General features: G+C 45.9%; 1 protein-coding gene across 2 annotated transcripts in view; it reads right to left on the bottom strand.

Moving 5' to 3' along the window:
* METTL24 (methyltransferase like 24) overlaps nucleotides 1–21,364 on the bottom strand; it is a 44,709-nt gene extending 23,345 nt beyond the window's left edge. Inside the window, exon 1 of one of the 2 annotated variants that reach the window (XM_083176906.1) lies at nucleotides 20,900–21,364. In XM_083176906.1, coding sequence (XP_083033032.1) covers nucleotides 20,900–21,196 — 297 coding nt within the window. In that variant the 5' untranslated portion in view covers nucleotides 21,197–21,364. The remainder of the gene's footprint in view (nucleotides 1–20,899) is intronic. The other variant, XM_083176907.1, reaches the window with a different exon arrangement.
* Nucleotides 21,365–22,432: the final 1,068 nt, after the last annotated feature.

The following is a 22,432-nucleotide window of genomic DNA, read 5'->3' as shown; positions in this document are numbered from 1 at the left end:
TCAATGTAAGGTTGTAATGACTATTGCACACATTGGGCCCCCACAGGGAAATATAAAGACATACACACTCATTGTCCCAACAAGAAAAAAATGAATCCCCACAAACAATTAAAACCTAATTTAAATTGCCCTGGTAACCCTACTCAATAAAGATTGACCTGACCAGCAAGGAGCTCCCAGTCCTCAGTCATCTCAGTCTTGATTTTAGTGTACAGTGTGAGGGCAGTTGAGATGGTGGACAGCTATGGTTGTGGCCTTGCCCGCTAGTATTATTTGGTGCAGGGTTCAAGCAAAATTGATCCATGAAATGCTCCCAAACCCATGTGTTATCATGGCTCCAAGGGTCGCCTTGATAAATGCTGGTTATGGGGATAGATGAATAGCTCTCAGCAAAGCTATAAGCAGCAGTAAATTACCACTGCTAATAGGATACCAGCCTGAGGGCTTTATTGTGAGAATCTTGGATGCTAACAGTTTCCATACAGTGGGTTATAACACTTTATATTGGGAACATCTGAGATTGAAAAACGAGAGATCGCAATATTTCGAATTTTGTGCATGAGAGCATCCAGATTACCAATATAAAAAAATAATCCAAAAGGCTGATGTCATGATTTTTAAACAGAGATTGGATAGAAAATGTGTTTTAACACCAAGTATTATAAAAGGAAATGAGATAAAGTTATAATAATAGTACACGTTTTCATTATTTTTATTTTATAGGTAATGAAATAAACTTTGGCAGATATTCACAGTGCATTGGAACAAGACTACTTTTATGTTTCTTGCAAGAGTTGTTTTCCTTTGTACAATAAAATAATTTTCCTACCATGTCTTCAGGCGGATGCACACTGGAGCAATGGGGGTTTGTTCTAACATCGCCACAACACAGATCACACACTGGAGCGATGTTAATAGAGGGATGGCACAAACCCTGTTCTGTCATGCATTGACATGCTTTTTGTTGCTAGCGATGTTGCTAGGTTTGATACAGTAGGTATGACATGCTGATCCATTTCACTCAGTGTGTATCTGGCTTTATGGTATTGTAACTCCATCATGAGGCACTCGTCTTTTGATATAAATTTGGGGCCATCTAATTACCTTACACTGTAATTTCTTGTATAAAAGTCACTAGTGAATACTCTGCTATGTATGACAGTCACTGAGATACTCTTTGTGTTGTATGATGGTCAGTATGCGTTTTGAGTTAATGCATTGCATTAAACAGGATGCTGCAGTATCAGATTTCTATGGCAATAACTTGAACATTCTCTTTATTGTATGATCCTCACGAGAATGCACGCTGAAATATATGGTTATCATATAATGCTCTCTATTGTCTGAGGTCAATGTACTGTATGACAGTAGCTATGGTGCTTTCTGTAGTATAAGACAGTAACTAGGATTCTCATTGTATTGTATGGTGTTCATTGTATAGAAGTCATTTTATGCCCTCTGAGTTATATTGTGTGTATTAGGATCAGTGGCGTAACTAGCGCTCTGCAGCCCTAGCAGTGGCGGGGGGGACACCTGCGCTACAGGGGCGCAGCTGCATGGGGAAGAACGCTGTACATGTATGCCCTGAGCAGCCCTCTCATTCCTCCCTCCCCCCAGACACCGGAAATGCGAGCCCTGCGCTGCCCTTTCGCCTCCCCCCCAGATGCTGGAATTGTGTGCCCTGCACGCCCCCCCCCCCCCCCCCCCAGATCCCGGGTAATGTCTCCCCCAGATGTCGGATATGCGTGGGAATGTCTGGGGACGGAGCTGCCGTGGACGGTGATCCTGGGAGCAGCTGCAGCAGCAGAACCAGGTGAGCGGCAGACACCGCACAGCACACAGACACTTTGCCGCGCCGTGACACCATTGCTAACTGGCATTGACTGACAGGTGCGGGGGGGGGGGCGCCAAAATATTTTGGCTGGGGGGAGCAGTATTTATAGTTACGCCACTGATTAGGATGTTCTCTCTAATGAATGTCCATCATTTGAATGCTTTCTGTACTATACAATGGTTCCTAAGATGCTCTATGTTTTGGTGGTAAATAGAAATTATTACTTTATAGCATATGCTCCAAAACTAGGGCCCTCAAACAGTTCATTTTTCCAGGTATCATCAAAGAATCACAAGTGAAAAAATTAGCTCCACATATGGGCCTTTAAAAATGTGTTAGTGAGCAATAAATACACCTGTGCATCTGCCGGGTGACCTGGGAAATGTGAGCTTTTTGGGACCCTGAGAAACACAAGCGTTATAATTATAATTAATAGGATAATTAGGATGCCATCTTTAATGTAAGGCAAAAATTAGGATTTTTTGTGCTGTACAGTATGTCCATCAATAGGATTTGTATTTCAGTTACAGAATGCTGTCTATATGTATGGTGATAACTTGGATACAGGTTGAGTATCCCGTATCCGAAATGCTCGGGACCGCGAGCATTTCGTATAAGGGAATTTTATGGTTTTTGGATTTTTTTTTACATACTTACCTGGTCGCCCCGTGCAATGCACTCCTGGGACCGCTGAAGATGCTGAAGAAAATCCTGAAGGCCGCTGTGGACATCGAGGGACTTGGGGCCTTATTTTAGTTCACTCTTTCTGACAAAATCCTTCTTAGATTCAAAGTGAGATCTATATTGCAGTGTAAAAATAAAGCAGCCAGTATTTACCCTGCACAGAAACAAAACAACTCACCCAAATCTAATTCTCTCTGCACATTTTACATCTGCCCCCCCAACCCCCCCCCCCCCCCCTCGCAGTGCACATGGTTTTGTCCAAATGAGTGAACTAGAATAAGGCCCTAGGTCAGTATGAAAGGTGTGTGTGAAATATTCGGGGAAAAAGACACGTTTTTTGGATTATTTCGGATAAGAGATCTCCGGATACCTATATCTTTATATTGAACATATATCACTAAAATGCTCTCTGTATTGAGTTTCTGGCACAAGGATGTGGTCTGTATTCAATATCTTGTAAATGTCACAAGCTGCACAGAATGTCTATATGATTAGTTAATAATAATAATCATTTGATTTATGTAGTGCTTTTCTCTTCAAAATCGCTTAAAATACACAAAAAAACATGGTACATTGAACAAAGACATTAGAATTGCATGAAGTTGAAAAACAGATAGTTGATGACTTAAAGCAGAGAGCACAATACACAATACTGCAGGGTTGGTGCAGACATTTTGGGTAATAACTTCTATGGGTTATATATTCCCACCATAAAAGGTAGTTCATCTGTGGTATTATCCTGCTTGTAATCTATCGTATATTTTAGCTGCCACTTCCAATAAAGGTCCAACCACGGACCAGTAGTACATGCAAAAAGAAGAAAGGAGAGGGTGCAATCAGATTTGGTAAAATTTAATAAAATTTGGTACTTGTTTCCTAGCAGGGCGCCCAGAATTCTTAGGTACGCAAACATAGTGAAATCGCATCTCATCGCATGTTACGCTTTTGCCGTGCGATGTGTGCGATGCAATTTTACGCACCCTGTCAGTGAAAACTCCAGAGGCGCCAAAAGAGAAGCTGCACGTGACGCGTCCTCCGACCTTTTCATACCCCCACTATCCACATCGGCGTGGAGTTGTTTTTATATAGTGTAGCGAACCACGAAACCCGAAGCGTGGGGAGGGGTCGCGGATTACTTTACATGTATTCCGCGTCCCTTAGCCACACTATATAAAATCAACTCCATGCCGACGTGGATAGTGGTGGTATCAAAAGGTCGGAGGACACGTTCCGCAGTCCCTCGCGGGGCTCTCTGCGCTCGCATCGCTCTGCTGTGCACTTTATATGGAAATCGCATTGCACGCATTGCATGCTACTATAACGCGGCATGCGATGCGATTTCACTACGGAGAATAGCCCAGTACTTATTTAGCGTGCTGGGCGCCCTGCTAGGAAACAAGTACCTAAAATTTATTAGATACACAAACATAAACTGACATACCAGTACATCATAATTATAAAATGATAAAAAGTTCAATTAATATGCATATAGTCCTATATGCATATTAATTGAACTTTTTATCATTTTATAATATTGATGTACTGGTATGTCAGTTTATGTTTGTGCATCTAATAAATTTCATTAAACATTTGTGTGTACCTTTGACCGCCCCATGCCGTTTTCTTTCTTGTTGTTACTTTTTGGAGGTTGGCAATCCTACAGCGTGGTGGCTGCAGGGTTACACTACATGCTGTGAGACTCCCTAGCGCCTTAGATGATTTGTTTTCCTTTACTTATTGGTAAAATGTAACACTTTTAATTAGCATCCAATGCATACATCTCAGAAAACAGCGTTCAGCCTTACAAAGAAGTAGCCAGTGCCTCCGGAAAACTCCAGTCACAGTCCAGTGTCTGAAAGCAGCAGAATTGGCAGGTCTACATCAGTGCGTTCAACATCCTTCAAGCCACTACCAACGCATTTCGACAGGATTGACGTGTGTATATATGGCTAACTACTCCTCACCTCTAGTGGCAGTACCACCAGAGACCACTAGACTCAACAGACCAAATGACTCCTTTCTGTGCTAGAAGATGTCATAACAAAACTGAAAGCAATTTTTGCAGGAACATTGGTCTGCTTCAAACTTGCTGTATATGGAGAGAGAGCTGTGAAGACAGAGATTGGAGATAGGAGCAAACTGGGACTCTGGGTGGATTGGAGAGTTTGTGGGCTAAAAAACTGACACAGCTCAAGTACATTGCAGAAGTGCTTTTAACTAGTTGAAAATGCTGTTCTGAATCAGCACTGGCTCTGAGTTTCATTTATGAGCAAAATCATTTTAGGGCCAATTTAGTTGCTTGGCTATTTTAATCTGAATAATCTGTTCATATGAGCTGGGTGTGTCCATGATTTGACACATCTTAGCTCCTATACATGTCACATGACAATGCAGGGGTCTTCCAGAAATATTTAGGCTTCATTCTTTCATTCATGGAATATGTATTGCTTAGGCATACATGAAAAGAAATGAAGGTGCTTGCTCTTATTATGGTAAAAGGTCTACGATCAAGATACAACTTGCTTATCCTTACTCATTACCTGTTCACATACCCAGTCACAGCACTTGTTTCGGTATACATCCTCTGAGAAAGAAAACTTGGTAGGTGTGGCACAACAATTATTGTCTTTATTAGGTCCTTAAATACGGGACTGTCTTATCTAAAATAATTGCATTTTCGGAGAAGGCATGTTTTCTAGAAAATGGTAGAATGATTGGTTGCTATGGAAACACCATCGTTTGTCTGTTTCAGACAATTTAGTAAATCTGGACCATACACAAAAATCCATTACACCTTTAAGTCCTTTTAATAATTCAACAAATATATATATATATATATATATATATATATATATATATATATATATATATATATGCAACGACTTGAAAACAAACAGCGGCAATCCACAGTCAAATAAAGGTGCTTTTATAAGTGTCCCAACGTTTCGGGGAGTGGATACCCCTTTGTCAAGGTGTACAGGTCCAGGGAGTGCCAGCCTGAAACTGAATATATATATACATAATATTGTCCAAGTTTTAATCCAAATTGAGGTTCCAATTAATTCAGGAGCCGGCTATGGAAGAAGGTATATGTTAGGGGAGTTTTTATGTTCACACAGAGCCGGCACTGGCAAACCGAATAGAGAGCGACAGAGCTAACAGCTGGCCATGTCACAGTGCTCTCTCCTTCAGCAAGCTAGCAGTACCACTACTATCTGCTGCTCATACTGTGGCTGTGCTAGCTAGCCTCATGCGGCTGCAGAATGATCAGCGATTTTAGGGGTCGTGATCAAGAGGGGGTCTGTGATTATGCCACACACCCGACTTTACTTTGAGTTTGGCCTGAACAATCTGAATGCAGCTGCAGCACAGCCCACTGCTTCTTCCATGCCTGCTGTCTCCTGAGGTCATTTGGTTCGACCAGGAGGTAATGTGTGTCACTGTCAAAGTGTGCAGGGACTTGGGGAGCAAAGATTGTGAGCAGTGGTGTAACTATAGCCACGCAGCCCCCACGGTGGTGGGGAGGCGCTGAGAAGGTGTGGGCGCCGGGGGGCCTGCGGGGCTATAGTTAGCCGCTGCTGTCTGCCCCTGCCGCCAGCGACTCTGTCTTGCAGGTCCCGACTCTCCCGGCTCCTGCTGCTTATAAGAAAAAGTGACATTCAGAAAATGACTGCCCCAATACTGCAGACATTTTTTTGAGGATGCTAGAGGAGGCGGTGGCCTCCTCTAGCAACTTTAAAAACGGTCTGCAGTATGGGGGCAGCCATTTTTCCGAATGTCACTTTTTTTATAAGCAGCAGGAGCCGGGAGAGTCGGGACCCACAAGACAGAGTCGCCAAGCGGCAGGGGCAGACAGCAGCTGCTAACTTTAGCCCCGCAGCCCTCCCGGGGGGTTGTTAACACTACTGGGGGGTGGTTTGTTAACACTACTGGGGGGGTTGTTAACCCTATGGGGGGGTTGTTAACCCTACTGGGGGGGACGCTGGCAAAATTTTCGGCAGGGGGGCGCATAGTTACTAGTTACGCCACTGAGTGTGGGGATGTGCCTGTGTGTTATATATTGTGGGGGAATCCCCTGTGAATGTGTGTGTGTGTAGGGCCCGAGGGAAAATAGCAAGTGTTTGTTGGTGGTGACAGGAGGGAGAGCACCCCCCAGATATATATATATATATATATATATATATATATATATATATATATATATAGTCTACGGAGTCAGCCCGGCACTCTTGCCTGAATAATGTCCAGCTGCCGTTGGTGCCTTCCTGAGTAGATTTTTAGTGGTCGACAGGAACATAGGCGGCACTCAGCGGACTTGGTAAAAAACTTTTTAATCACAGCAAAGTGAAATAAATCCCAACGTTTCGGAGCAAACATGCTCCTTTTTCAACGTGAAAAAGGAGCACGTTTGCTCCGAAACGTTGGGATTTATTTCACTTTGCTGTGATTAAAAAGTTTTTTACCAAGTCCGCTGAGTGCCGCCTATGTTCCTGTCGACCACTATATATATATATATATATATATATATATATATATATATATATATATATATATATATATATAGTTACCAAGACCTGTGAGTACCTCTTGCACTCTTCCCTACATATATAGATTTCTGAGGGTAACAGCCAGAGCTGGCCCTAGACATAGGCAAATGAGGCAATTGCCTAGGGCGATTTGTAATGCCTGCTCAGCTTCAACATTGGTGGCTCATGGGGCACCCGCTGGAAAATGCCGCCGCCCGCCTCTGCTTTTGAACAGCTGAGCCGGCAGCGGTAATGCCGGGCATGGTGCACGCCGTGGCTCCTCTGTGATGGCCGTAACAAACATGACGGAGGTGGAGGCTGGGGGAGAGAGACTGTCATATATTCACCTAACAGTTTGGCCACCGTCACTGAGGAGGGCTGCTATGCATGCCCATCTGTAGCAGCCCCTCCTCCAATGGCCCTTTGCGGAGTCAGACGGACTCCAGAACTCTAATAATACCAAAGTACTCTACGACATCCATCAACTTGACAAATATACCTGTGCATCACTGTAAGGGACCTGAGCAAGCTATCCTCAAGCAAGAGGAGCCAGTCACATAACCAGACTAAAGTGATACAGGTAAGTTTGCTTGCTCTGCTGCGAGGTGATTATTGAAGGAGCCGGGGAGGGAGAGTGCGTTTGGGTGGACAATGAAGGTTGAGCTGTGATAGGAGGACACTGATCAGGGAGCTGTGCAGGGTGGACAGTTGGAGGGGTACAACATAGAGCCAATCACGCTCCTACCTCCGAGTGCAGCAGAGGCAGTCAAAGGCATGCATCACAGTCCCTAAAGCAATTTCACAGAACAGATCCACTGGTGGCCATCATCACACCTAATTGTTTTTTGGTAATTTTGGAGTCTTTTTGCTAAGCTTTGGAGAGAGATAAAGTACCAACCAGCCATAGGGCACTTACCCGAGGAGGGGACATGTGTGCAAACTCCTCTCTGTGGGCCCCCTCTGCTCTGTGCCAGAATAGACTCCACGTGTGCTGGCCTCCAGAAACATGGGGTGAGATTTAATAGGATGAGAGATTCAGAAAGTGAGAGATTTGGTAAGAAATCTCCAGTTTTTTTAAACAGGCAATCATTTACACTGCAAAACCAGTTTGATTTTGGAGTGTAAATGATTGCCGTTTAAAAAAAAAACTGGAGATTTCGGTACTTGTCTCCTAGAACGGCACCCACTAAGCTATTTGCTTAGTCGGGTATTCTGCGTAGGGAAATCGCATCGCATTGCATGGGCCATTGTATTGCCCTGCGATGCAATGCAATTTTTTCATATAATATTAGGTATACAATAATATCATTGTATGTAATAAAATGAGGTTTTATGCAACCCCCCCCCCCCCACACTATCCACGCCACCCCGAAGCATGGCGAGCGCAGCGAGCCCTGCGAGGGGCGGCGGTACGTGTCCTCCAACTTTTTCATAGCCTGACAATCCACGTCGGGGTGGAGTTGACTGTATATAGTGTGGCGAGCGCATCGAGACGAGCAGACGCAGAATACATGTAAAGTTATCCGCGTCCCCTCGCGGGGCTTGCTGCACTCGCCATGCCTAGGCCTCAGTGGCTCGCTGCACTCGCCACACTATATAAAATCAATCAATATCTTGATATAGGTAATGTAATGGCATCCCACACCCTATAAAATCACATGCGATCGCATGTGATTTTGCGGGAGGTGCGATGCGATCCCCTGGGGCACACAGAGCAGTGAATAAAGTACATTTAAAAAATCGCATTGCATCGCACGCCACTAATATGGCCCATGCGATGTGATGCAATGCGATTTAAGAAAATCTGGGCGCCGTTCTAGGAAACAAGTACCAAGATTTCTTCCCAAATCTCTCAATTTCTGAATCTCTTATCCTATTAAATCTCACCCCTTGTGCCCGACAATTCCCAGAGACTAATATCTAGTGTGGATGCATAGGTCTCTGAAAACACTGCACCCACCATGTTCCAGAGACAAATCTTTACTGAGCATGGGCGAATCACCAGGAAATGACCATCACACTCAAATGATTTCTTCAGCATCAGCAGTGCTGATGCGGTAGATAAGTGATTAAATATAGGTGCATGTTGTGCAGTGTGAGCCTCCCTGGACTTAGACTGTTTATAAGTAAAATTGAAAAATGTAGGGAATTAAAATAAAGGGACACATTCCTGTTGTGGTGTATGTAAAGTGACTGTTTGGGCATGCTGATTACCTATAGGCTTGCAACAAAACCACAATCGTTCACACAAAGAGCTTACATGGAGGAACATCCCAAAAGCAGTATGCAGAGGTGGGATTCAGCCGGTTCGCACCAATTCTGCAGAACCGAAACCTAATATACGATTGGTTCTGCAGAACCGGTGGCTAAGGAGCGCTGACAAGGTACTTGAACTTCTTGAAGTAGCTGTGACAGCCGGGCAGAGAGCTGCGTTCTGCCCGGCTGTATACTGAAAGCAGGTCCGCCACCGTCCGTGGCTATTTTGAATGCTACTGCAGCTGCTGGACAGCGAGCCAATAGGAGATCGCGGTCCGGCAGCCAATAAGGAGCGGCAATGGGGGCTTCTTATTGGCTGCCGGCCGCGAGCTCCTACTGTCTCTTGGTCCAGCGGGAGAATTCAAAATAGCTGTGGACCTGCTTTCAGTTCAGTATACAGCGGGGCAGCATGCAGCTCTCTGCCCGGCTGTCACAGCTGCTTACAGCGCCTCTCCTCTCTATTAGCTGAGCGCTCCATGGTGGCAGTCATCCCTGCAGTCTCCTATGTTTGCAGTTTCTATGGAGCCCAAAAAGTTCTAGTTACGCCCCTGGCAATCACAATGTATTCCCCCTTGGCAACGAGCATGAAGCCCCCTTGGCATCCAGCATGAGGCCCCTGGCATCCAGCATGAAGCCCCTGACATTAAGCAACACCCCCCTAGCAATGAGCATGTAGGTAAGTGGCACATGTTTCAAATATGTAATGGGCATCATGGTGTGCTGCAAAATGTGTAACTGGCATCACGGCATGTGGCTTTATGTGCAAAGGGCATACGACATAGAACCTGTTTATTTATTTGAATCTCACCACTGAGTATGCAGTATTTAGCAGTATGTGGAACCTTGTAATGTGCAAGCAAAAAAGTAGGCATTTTTATTAAGTTAAATGGTTTGTACTGCAAATTGTGAAATTAACTTTGTTATATGAAAAGTGCTCTACTATGCAAAACCATTCCAAGTCTACATAAACATTTATTTCTGCCACATCATTTATCTTGATTGTGACACATGTGACACCTTACACCCCCAGGCAGATAAATGTCTGTCTTTAACATCAAGTCAAATATCTATCTTGTCAATCAGCCTTTGTTCACATAATGTATTTAACCCAGAAGCCAGAGTAGAGTATACCAGGGGTCCTCAAGAATCTGCAATCTTAAGGTATAAAATAAATAAAAAAAATTAGCCTTGAGATCTTTTGTCTGCAATCGGCAAAAAAATCGTTCTAGTGTGTGGGCACCTTTAAGATGTGCGCATAAATAAGCCTCAAAATCTTTTGTCAGTCCTGGACAAAAGATTTCAGGCAAGCACACATCTTTACCAAAGATTTTTCTTAAGATCCCATGTGCGTTCCTGTAGATTTTTTGTGCAGCATGTACATGTGCAATTTGGGCACACGATTTCGCCCGATTCGGATGAATCGGGATGTGAAATTGGCCCAAATCGCATAGGTAGACATCCCGTCCGACCCGATGCGCGGTCCCGTGCACATCGGATCGGAGTCAGGAGGTTGGACGGGCTGCACATAGGATTTGCTAAATCTTATGTGCTGCCCGGAGCCGTGCAGGGGACTGCAACTGAGTCCTAAGGTGAGCTCAGGGAGGACAGAAACCACCCGTGGAGCAGAAAGGCAAAAGCTAATTGGCTGACAGAGGTCTCAGCCAATCAATAGCTTCCTATTTGTTTGTACGGCTTTTTTTGTTTAACATGCTCGTCCGCTCCCGCCACTGCCCAGCAGCATCTTCTCCTGCCCGGCTCCCTTCGCCGCCCCCCCCCCCTTCCCCCCTGCTCCCGCTGACAGCAGCGGCTTCTTGCCCGGCTCCCTGCACTGCCCCCCACCCTGCCCGTCTCTCTGGTCGCGGGCATATCCCCGCTGCTTTCCCCCGCTCCCATTGTCTCTGCAGCTTATTTATCACATGCAAAACTTGGCACATGAAGTGCCATCGCATGTGATCCTTCCTGGGGAGCTCCTGGGACTAATGTATGGGGGCCTTAAGATCAGAAGATTTAGCAAAAGATTATTGGGCAATTGGCAAAAAAAATTGTTCTAGTGTGTGGGCACCTTAAGGTTTTAAGCCCCGTACACATGGAGCGATTTCTCCTAGCCTGAATGCTGAGCGATACAGGCTCAGGAAATCGCCCGTGTGCTTCCAAGCGACTAGATTTCCCATACACACATAGCGATGTTTGTATAGGGGATCTGGTTAGCACAGGTCATGATTTGACTACATGTACTGCGGGACCGTGCATCGCCATCGCTCAGGGTTATACACACAGAGTAATCTGTACTTAATTTGAAAGCAATCTAGACAGACTGATTAGAAAACAGCTTAAAATCGACCATGTGTATCTTATACTTAATACAAATGTACTGTTTATAAAAACAATGCGACAAATTTAGCTCTAAACAAATCAGTCATCTATGCAATGATGGATACAATTAAACATTCTTAAAAAGTTAGTAATTAATGAATTATTATTGTTTTAGATTAGTCAAAACTTATTTAAAGAAAGCCACTAGGGACTATACAATTTTCAATCCACCTAGTCTACTTTTCATGAATTCAGAAAATGTAAATTTAATTATTATTTTTTTACAGAAAAAGAATATTAAGTTTCCTACCTGGTAACGAAATGTTTGCACTTAACACCACCTCCTGAGGTAATAACTACAGAGGATTTAGACAGCCCTAATTATAGCCGTCAGCAACATTCTGGACAATGAGTCAGGGAATTGTGTCTGCAGACACACCTGGCATGTTGAAAAGAAATGTAGTCAGCCTGGCACATGTCCTTATGTTATCTTCACTGGCTGACACATAAATCTAAAGTTACCCAAGTCATTTTAATCGCTTTTACACGCTTGTAGCATGCACCACCATGCACTGCCTCCTAATGTGACTATAGGCCTTATTCAGACCGGTTGCACAAAGACAAAACCATGCTACACTGCAGGTGGGGCACAAGTAACATGTGCAGAGAGAGTTAAATGATGTGTGTTCAAACTGAAATCTAATTGCAGAGTAAGAATAAATCAGACAATAATTACCCTGTGCAGAAACAAAATAACTCCCCAAATCTAATTCACTGCACGTTACATCGGCCCCACCTGCAGTGCAGCATGGTTTTGTCCATCTGCAAAAATTGCAGCCTTGCTAACAGCATACCTCCCAACAGTCCCGATTTTATCGGGACAGTCCCGATTGTCAGGGCCTGTCCCGATGTCCCACCCGCGGGCGGCAGTGTCCCGCGGTGTGGGGGGGCTGTTGGGAGTCCCCCCTGTCAGCTGCTAAGCAGCGGGGAATAAACGCTGTGCGCATGCGCACAGCGTCTATTCCCGCAGCCAGGGGGCATGGCTAGAGGCTCACAGAGCCTCTGGGTCATGCCCCCATAGCGGCAAAATGGGGGCGTGGCCTCGCGGAAGAGCCTCGAGTATAGGCCACGCCCCCAAATTAGGCCACACCCCTGAAAATTTCAACGCGCCTCCGGCGCGCAGCAGCAGCGTCCCGTCTGCTGCGATGCCAAAGTTGGGAGGTATGTAACAGGTCTGAATCCAGCACTATGAACCATTGCAAGTGGCGCACATTACTCTTGTTTCTACCAATTTAATAACACAGGGCAGAAGTAAGTGATGTATAAGTGAACTAAACATTTGCTTCTATTGCACTGGACAGATGAAAATAAACTGATGACCAGATGATAATATGCAGGCTGACAAGGATGACACATGCATAGACGAATGTAAGGGGTGGTCCGGGGGTCTGGGGGTGCAAGCCGCATAAAATTTAAAGAAATGATAGCCGGGCAGAGAGAGCTGTGCACTGCCCGGCTGTGTAGTCTAAGGAAATTGCTCGTTGCCAAAGGGGATGCCGCTGGATGCACCTAATTGAAAGAGATGACAGCTGGGCGGAGAGCACTGTGCACTGCCCGGCTGTAATCTAAGCAGTGGCATCGATATTTTCAGTTCTGGACCGCCGGCAGCCAATCAGGAGCGGTATTGTGGTATTGGTAGCCCCTCCTGATTGGCTGCTGGACCCCAGCAGGAGAACAGAACTTGGCAACAAGCAATTCCCTCCCCCCTTGGCAACGAGCAATCCCCCCACCCCCTTTGCAATGAGCATTTAACTCCCTCTTGGCAACAAGCATGTATTTTCCCTTGGCAAGAACCCCCTAGCAATGAGCACGTAGGTATGTAGGTATGTGTCAAATATGTAGTGGGCATTATGGTTTGTTATATAATATGTAATGGGCATTATGGTGTGTGGCCTTATGTGTAATGGGCAATACGGCGTGTGGCTTTATGTGTAATGGGTATTACAAAGTTTGCTAAAATGTGTAATGGGCATTACGGTGTGTGGTCTAAAGTATAATACCATGCCCCTTTTTGTGATGCCACGCCTCATTCCCATGAGACCACGCCCCCTTTTCAGCGCGCAGCTTTGCCCTGCTTGTGTATTTGTATTTGGGACCAACTATTACCATAATTCTAGATTCGTCTATGGACACATGTGAAGAGCATTCTAATGTCACAGCATGAGGCTCAATGAGTGAAATTTACTAAGATGTGAAATACTCTTCACAGGTCATGTTGCTATCGGTAAAAGATTCACATCCTGTCTACTATCTTCTAGAGCAGGGGTGGCCAACCGGTCAGAGGCAAAGAGCCGAAAAATATCGGTGGTCAAGCCAAAGAGCCAACATCATGCGCGCGCCAAAGGCGCGCGCGCCAAAAGGGGTGTGATCGGGGGAGTGGCCATGGACGTGGTCATATGACACAAGGGGAGTGGCCACATGACAAAACTTTATGCCCCTAGTGCCAGATATGCCCCCCACAGTGCCAAACATCATATGCCCCCCACAGTGCCAAACATCATATGCCCCCCACAGTGCCAAACATCATATTCCCCCCAGTGCCAATCATATGCCCCCCAGAATGCCAAACATCATATGCCCCCCACAGTGCCAGTCATATGCCCCCCACAGTGCCAAACATCATATGCCCCCACAATAACAAACATCATATGCCCCCCACAATGCCAAACATCATATGCCCCCACAATGCCAAACATCATATGCCCCCCACAGTGCCAAACATCATATGCCCCCCACAGTGCCAAACATCATATGCCCCCCACAGTGCCAAACATCATATGCCCCCCACAGTGCCAAACATCATATGCCCCCCACAGTGCCAAACATCATATGCCCCCCACAGTGCCAAACATTATATGCCCCCCACAGTGCCAAACATTATATGCCCCCCACAGTGCCAAACATTATATGCCCCCCACAGTGCCAAACATTATATGCCCCCCACAGTGCCAAACATTATATGCCCCCCACAGTGCCAAACATTATATGCCCCCACAGTGCCAAACATTATATGCCCCCCACAGTGCCAAACATTATATGCCCCCACAGTGCCAAACATTATATGCCCCCACAGTGCCAAACATTATATGCCCCCACAGTGCCAAACATTATATGCCCCCCACAGTGCCAAACATCATATGCCCCCCACAGTGCCAAACATTATATGCCCCCCACAGTGCCAAACATCATATGCCCCCACAGTTAGGAAGCTGGGCCCTCCAGCACAGGTGTTGCCCACAGTGCAACACCTATGCTGGAGGGCCCAGCTTCCTAACTAAAAGCCCCACCTAGAGGGCCAGGAGGGCCCAACAAACAAATGAGCCACGGGCCAAGAAGGCCCGACTAATGCGCCCACAGGCCGGAAGGGCCTGAATGTGCCCACGGGCCTAGTGCCTGACACCCGGTGGTCTAGGGTGGATGGGGGGTAGGAGACCAAAGGCCCCTACCTGGTGTTGGGAGAGGCCGCTGGGGGGAGCTTCATTAGCTCTTTTGCTTCCCACCCCCGCTGGCCTCTCCGGGAGCCATCTTCTTTGTTCTTCCAGAAGGCGCCGGAGATCTTCTGTCTTGATCCCGGCGTCTTCTGGCCTCTTCAGCGGCGCCGGAACTGTTCTCCCCGCCGCCGTCTTCTGCGCCGTCCTCCGGCGGCTTCTCGCCTCTTCAGGAGCGCTCCTGCGCTCCGCCGGCATGGAGACATCTCGCCCTCCCGCTGGCGTCTGATGTCAGACGCCGGGGGCGGGGTGGAAACGGCGCGGCGAGCGCTGATTGCCTCGCCGCGGCCGTTTCCTATTGGCTGCCGATGCGGCGTTTTGAATTGGCAGCCGAATTGGCGCCAAATTCAAAACCCCGATGGGAGCCACAAATTTAGGCGTGGTGAGCCGCATGCGGCTCGCGAGCCGCGGGTTGGCCACCGCTGTTCTAGAGGGTGGTAAATAAATAAGAAGTAGCTTCTGATTGGTTGCCCATAGCAACATGACCTGTGAATTGTATTTCACCCATTATGTCACCATATAGACCTATTATGGCAGAATATATATTAAGCGTGCATACCTCCCAACATGACATATTTCAGAACACGCATCTGTCCATTAATCTAACATGGCCCTTTAGAATGTTTTAATTCAAATAGACACATTTTCATTTTCCCTATGTATCTGTCAACTGATAAAAAAAAAAAAATGTAAGTTACAAAAATACGCTTTACTATAGGGTTCAGTGAACAAAGGTGTACAGGTGGGCCATGCACCAACTCCAGGAAAATAGGTTTCATACCGTTTGCTTCTAGCTAATAATCTTGTTTTCTCTCAGAGCCCAAGACACAGCCATAATGAACAGCCTCCAGCACTCCCACACTATGCTTTATAGACACTTTGTATTTCCAGCAACACATATGGATTCACTTGACAGACACGACTGACTTGGTGTCTTTGTTTCTCCTTGGACACATTTAGATATCGTTACTTTTTCTATGTAAGCGCTATTTATACTTAGAGCTGTAACATGGCACCTTCTGAAACATGAACCTGGGAATCTGGAAATAAAGGAGACTTTTGTGGTACACTGCTAGAAGTGGGTTGCTAAATATTGCTGCATGTCGAAGTTATGGAGCCTACACACATAGAAATAAAGGGATATTTTCTAATACCCGTTCTCATTGCCTAAAAAACCTGGGTATTTGGCAGGGCGAGCAGTAATTTCCCGTGTCGCGTCTCAGTGTGAACGCATCTTTGTGAAATTTCCGGGTGTTATGCCCCGGGAATTACACACGGGTTTTTTGCAGGGTTTTACTGGTGTACGTCAGTCTGAACAGCACAGACACGGGTTTTCACACAAGATGCGAAGTAGCAAGCTGATTGGGGAATGTAATCAGGTGACATGTGACATCCATTTAATGCTGCGTCTTGGAGAGCAGAAATGGCGCACTGGAGGGATGAGGAAGTGTTGGAGCTGCTTGCTGTGAGAGGAGAAAATTAATAAGCAAGTGACCGGCACAGTGAAGGACTCCACAGTTTACTACAACATTGCCAAAATCCTGTGTGCCCGTGGCATCATCAAAATGCAATGTGCTTGGGAAAAAAGGCCTCTTTTAATGACATCATCTTCAGCAAGCCAATAAAAGCTGCTTTCTAATACAGCCAATCACAGCTACTTTTTCAACAGCCAATCAAAGCTGCTATTATATTCACACACTTGTTGGCAGGGCAGACCAGGGGAAGCAGTGTGAACGGGTCAGACACGGGAATTTCCCGGGTCTAAGGTGCAGTGAGAATGGGGTTTAAAAGTTGCGATGCTCTGTGCCCTGCCAAAAACCCAGCAAGAAAAACACGGGTTTTTGCAGGGGCGGCAATGAGAACATGGTATAAGTGTTCTGATTTACTTTGACAAACTCACTTAAAAATGAAGCACACATCACTGTGTGTCTAGGGTCGATAACAATGTGCGGCCTCCCACTTCGCTATTGCTGGGAGATGTATAACCAGCGTGCTGCATAAATCTATTCATATGACTTAGCAAGAGACTGCACATTGCCCGTGTTTTGTGAAACGAGCTATATCGATCAGCAATCTAAGTTTTCCTTGCTTAACTAAAATCACATATGCCTAATCGCTTAGCACAATCGCTGGCACGCATCGCTGACACTTTAAGCAGGGATAATAGCTTTTCCATGGTAAAAGTACATGACAGCAGTTAAACATGTATCCAGTCCAGGTTTTGTTTTAAGGACAGGAATCAACTGCAGCTAAGTTCATTAGTAGCACCTGTGAGCTGCCTTAAATAATGTTTTCTTAGGACATGTAAGACATGTCTGATGCTAGACAAGCTGGCCAGGCGATATGCAGGGGTCTGTGGTTTCAGCAGGAGTCATTGGATTGGTAACCAAGATAATTTGTCTGACCATGTAATGCAACCCTGTAACCTGTAGTTATCCATGTGAATGACCTAACTTCTGGAGAGTAAATTAATATGCTGTGTTGAAATTTTACCTGGTCTATACAATCAGATTATTGGAGGGCTCTATGGGTACGTATCACCAGGCCCCCTTCTCTGAAACAGCCCCCCTTGCCCGACGTCAGACATCAGGTCCTCCCCCAGCCAATCAGCAGCAGGCTCCACAGCTGACTGGCTAGTCGTGCCTCCACAGGACTCCTATGTTAAACTTTAATTTCTAAAACCAGGACCGACTCTTTGAGCGTAGGGCTGGTTAAAAGCAGTTAAAACCAACCTGGGGCTGGTTATAATTGCCGCTTCGTAGTTAGTTCGTAGTTCGTAATATGGGCACCAAATACGAATACAAATGGATACGACCTGTTATGCCATCAGAAAATCAGAATCCGGGAAATACAGTACAGTAGTAAATTTGCCTATTCCTGTATTTATATTTCCCCCCAAATACAGTCGATGCCAGTCCTATCAATTAGTACCAGGGATCAGCCGTATCCCGGGACCTTAGTAAATTTCCCCCTTCATATTATACTTCATTCATATATAATAAAGGCAAAGTGTTTCAAACATAAATTCCTACATTTTATTTTTTTAAACTTATAAATCCTAAAACATAGATTGAAAAAAAATTAATTTCAGTTTTTTAGATCCTAAAAATCCTGAGCCTACTAATGAGGACCATTCTGCAGAAGGCAGCATGGGCATCGATCTGTCATCGGCAAGTGTGTGTGTACTTTGCCGGGTACTGTCACTGCAGATGTCGATGACTACACAGGTGCCGGATGACGCTCCAACAATGGGGATCCCGACAGTACGGATCCTGACTTCCGGTGCTCCGACAGGGGGGCTCCCGACTTACAGGGGCTATTCTCCCTTGTGAGGGTCCACGACCCCCATAGAGGGAGAATAGAACCTGTGGCGAGCGTAGCAAGCCACCGGGCCTGCAGCGGGGCGAGTGCAGCGAGCCCGCAAGGGGCTTCTTTGTGCTTGCCGCCCTACTGGGGCACCGGCAGTTGGGATCCTGACATCGGGATACTGACTGTTAGGTCCCCACTGTCGGAGCCCCATACCACACCCGGCTACCAACTTTGTCTAATGTTTTCCCAGATTAATGGTGGCCATACACTGCAGCAATTTCTCGCTGCAGTGTAGAGCATGCGGTGCTTTTAAATGTGATATATACCATGCAACCCCATTCCCTGGTGCCAGGAGGGGGTCCAAGTCAGAGATCGATGTGCAGGAAGTCTGACTTTTGACTCAGATCGGATGTCAAACACATTCGATTTGGACACTTTTCACTCGATTTCTCATTCTGATCCGTCGGGATCAGGTGTTTAGTGGCCAAATCCAACTAGTGTATGGGGGCCTTAAGGCTTAGGTCATTTTAATTCCAGCAGCTACTGGCAAACCAAGGAGAAATAGATCACTAAGCAAACAGTGTTCCAAGATGACAGGAAGCAGACTATTGCTATAAGTTTGTCTTTCTAGAATCTATTTGTATTCATAACCTTCATTAGTATTCTCTCTGTTATCCAAACTTATTGTCTGTTTCCTATTTAGTCGACATCTGCTTAAAAAAATTGTACAAATTTCGATTTTCTAAAGTCATAATGCTAGTGTCTTTCTTGGCAAAATAAAACATATTTGCCAAATTTCTAGGTCAATATAAAGTTTAAACGTTTTGCTCCTGGATATTTGTCTTGTATCCAACACTACATTTCTAATTTTCCTTACTTTTACTGTAGTTCATATCAGCAAATGTAGTGATGATGTGGTATGGTGATCACAAAACAGGCAGTGGAGATACCCGATTTCACCAGTAGTGCCTCCAGCCTCTGTTGGTAATGCCTCTGCCACACAGCCAGCTATGTCGGCAAAGCCTCCATCGCCATCTTGGGATGACATTATGTTTTCCTTAACAGTCCCACTGCCACTGGCAGGTGATAACCTGACATTGCGATCTTGCACACTAGCAATACTGCTTCCAGGAGACATATGGCCAGATGTATCAAGCTTCAAAAAAAAATCTAGCCAATCAGTTCCTAACTGCCATGTCACAGGTTGGGTTTAAAAATGACAGATAGGAGCTGATTGGCTGATTGTTTCTCACTATCCATTTGATCACTTTTGGAGCTTGATAAATCTGACCCATAGTATTAGCATTAGGCTCTTGTGATACACACAGGGCTGAGAAGACTGGAGAGGTGATTTTGCATCCAACCCAAAGCACAGAAAATAGGACCAGCCAGAGGGGACATCTGCACTCCAACATGTCTTCCCCTAAATGTGCCCTGAGGAACACTCTGCCAGCTAATTTTATAAAGAGTAGGCCATAGGCTACAGAAACTAAACACTGGAATGCTCCAGAGGCCAAACACTGGGATGAAAACGATGGGGACTGTGGCTGGGAGGATATTGGAGATATCTGCTGCAGTCTCTCCTTATTACATTTGAGTGATACTTAATATATATGCCAGTATCATTCTATCTTATAAAACAGGTATTTTCAGGGAATAAGCCAGAAATATCTATTAATACGCAACTTACTGGCAGTAAAGATGAGTCCCTGTTCTGATTAAACATCTAATTTCTACTGTTCATTTATTTTTGGGACCCATTCACCTCAACATTCATCATAGTCTATACAAGTTGTGCACAACTCGATTTAAAGAAATGGTCCATAGAAACAAATGGTCAGATTCTGACAATGTCGATATTACTTCAGTGTCAACAACATGTATATTGATTGGTTGTCAACAATGTTTCTGTGTTGATATTCTGACTTTATGCACACACATATACTGTACAACTGTATATACAATATATACAGAGCAATGCTGCCAGGTGCTAACATGAAGTCACATAGTTGCTATAACTAGATGGCTGTGGGCCAAATGCTATTACATTTTTTATTATTATTTCAAACAAAAGTAGGGATTGCCAGGAAAGTTGTGAACCACAAACTTGCCCTGGAGGATGCACCGGACAGACCCACCTGTCAATATACAATAAGAACAGACACAGAGAAAGAAGTCTAGCAAGAATATTACCAAAATCAAATTAGGAGCAAACTCCAATGAAACAAACAGCACGTTTCGCTTATATGCTGTACATATGTAGCAGCCTTGTATACCACATGTGGCACATGATATAAGCATAGCACACTGGCTCAGCACATGCCAGTACAGTACAGGAAGGTACACTGTGCCATTAGCGCGTCCTCTCATAGCAATAGCTGTAGAAGTAGATTTCCCCAGCGGGTGGTCCTCAAATAGGTGCCACTCACCTTTAAGCTGTCTCTCCTACTGTGCACACCAGGGCTGCCCCCGGGTCTCCCGTAGGCTCGGCTGCTCCTTCTCACATAGATCACCTGCCTCTTGCTGGGCACCTCGTCCATCCTCCGGCCGATGCGTCCCTCGGGCTCCCCGCTCTGCACTCCAGCGATCAGTCCGGCTGGGGACAGCTGCTTGCGCCTCAGCTCAGCGGAGAAGTGGCTGCAGAGGAAGGCGGCGGCCAGGCACAGGGCGAGGAGGCGCAGCAGGGTACAGGCTCTCCGGCGCAGCCTCACCTCCCTCCCCGGCATCCTCTGATGAAGACCCGCTGAGAAGTAGGGGGAGATGTCAGCATGAAGGAAGACTCCGCGGCAGCAGGCGGGGTGCTGGGTTACCTAGTAGCGCAGCAGCCATGCATGTACAGACAGCAGTCAGGATGAGGAGGCAGCTCACTCACTGGGATACTTCTCTCACCTCTTATAAAGTTATCCTCCCCTCCGCTCCCCGTCCCCTCCCTGCTGCACTGTCCTGTGTAACACAATCCCCGCACACATCACACTGGCGTGTCCTACTACTACACGCAGCAATGTCAAATCGGACAGTAAGGACGATAGTTATAGTATAGCTGGGTACACACTATCCGATTTTATAGACACTCTGGGGGACATTTACCAAAATGGATTCGTAGAAAAAAGGTGTATTCGTAGGGAGAAATACACCTTTTTTTTACGAATTTGTATTTTTGGGATTTACAATCCCAAAAATACAACAATTCGTAGTCCTAAAGATGGAACATTCGTATTTGTATTTACAAATACGAATGTCTACACCATCGATAGAATACGACAGAAATCACCATTCAAAAGAATGGTGGTTTCTGATTTACTAAGCAGCCGTACTGATAATACGGCTGCTTAGTGGTGTAAAACACCCACGCAAATACGACAGGATTTGCGTCGTATTTGCGTTTTAGCCTGCACGGATCAGTCAGATCCGTGCAGGCTGCAGTGTAAAAAAATAGAAAAATTAAATAAATAAAAAAAAAAACGGCGTGGGGTCCCCCCCACAGCCGAAACCAGCACCAGGCTGACAGAGGCTGGAGCCGGTAATTAAAAATCAGGGAACCCGACAAATAGGGGTTCCCTGATTTTTAACAACCAGCCCCAGGCTCCTGCTCTGGGGCTGGTTCCCAAAATACGGGGGACAAAATGACTAGGGGTCACCCGTATTTTAAGAACCAGCCCCAGGCAAAACCAGCCAGCAGGGTAATGCCACAGCCGGGGGGAGACTTTTTATGCAAGTCCCCCCGGCCAAAGCATTAACCCTACCGACCAGTCAGCCTGGCCAGGGGCCCTGGGGGAGTGGGGACCCCCCCAATAAAGGGGTCCCCCCCCTCCAGGACTTACCTGACCAGGCTGAAGCCTGGTGCTGTCCTCGATGCCCCTGGGCGGTGGGCATCGAGCTGATAACGGTGTAAAACATAGAACAAACTATTGTTTTTTACTGTGGCACTACAAGTGCCAGCAAGCCTCCCCAGCAAGCTGGGA

The sequence above is a fragment of the Crinia signifera genome, chromosome 3 (assembly GCF_055691185.1).
Source record: "Crinia signifera chromosome 3, ASM5569118v1, whole genome shotgun sequence".
NCBI lineage: Eukaryota > Metazoa > Chordata > Amphibia > Anura > Myobatrachidae > Crinia > Crinia signifera.
Note: the sequence above shows the minus strand (reverse complement) of the source record. Positions and strands in the feature narration are given on the sequence as shown.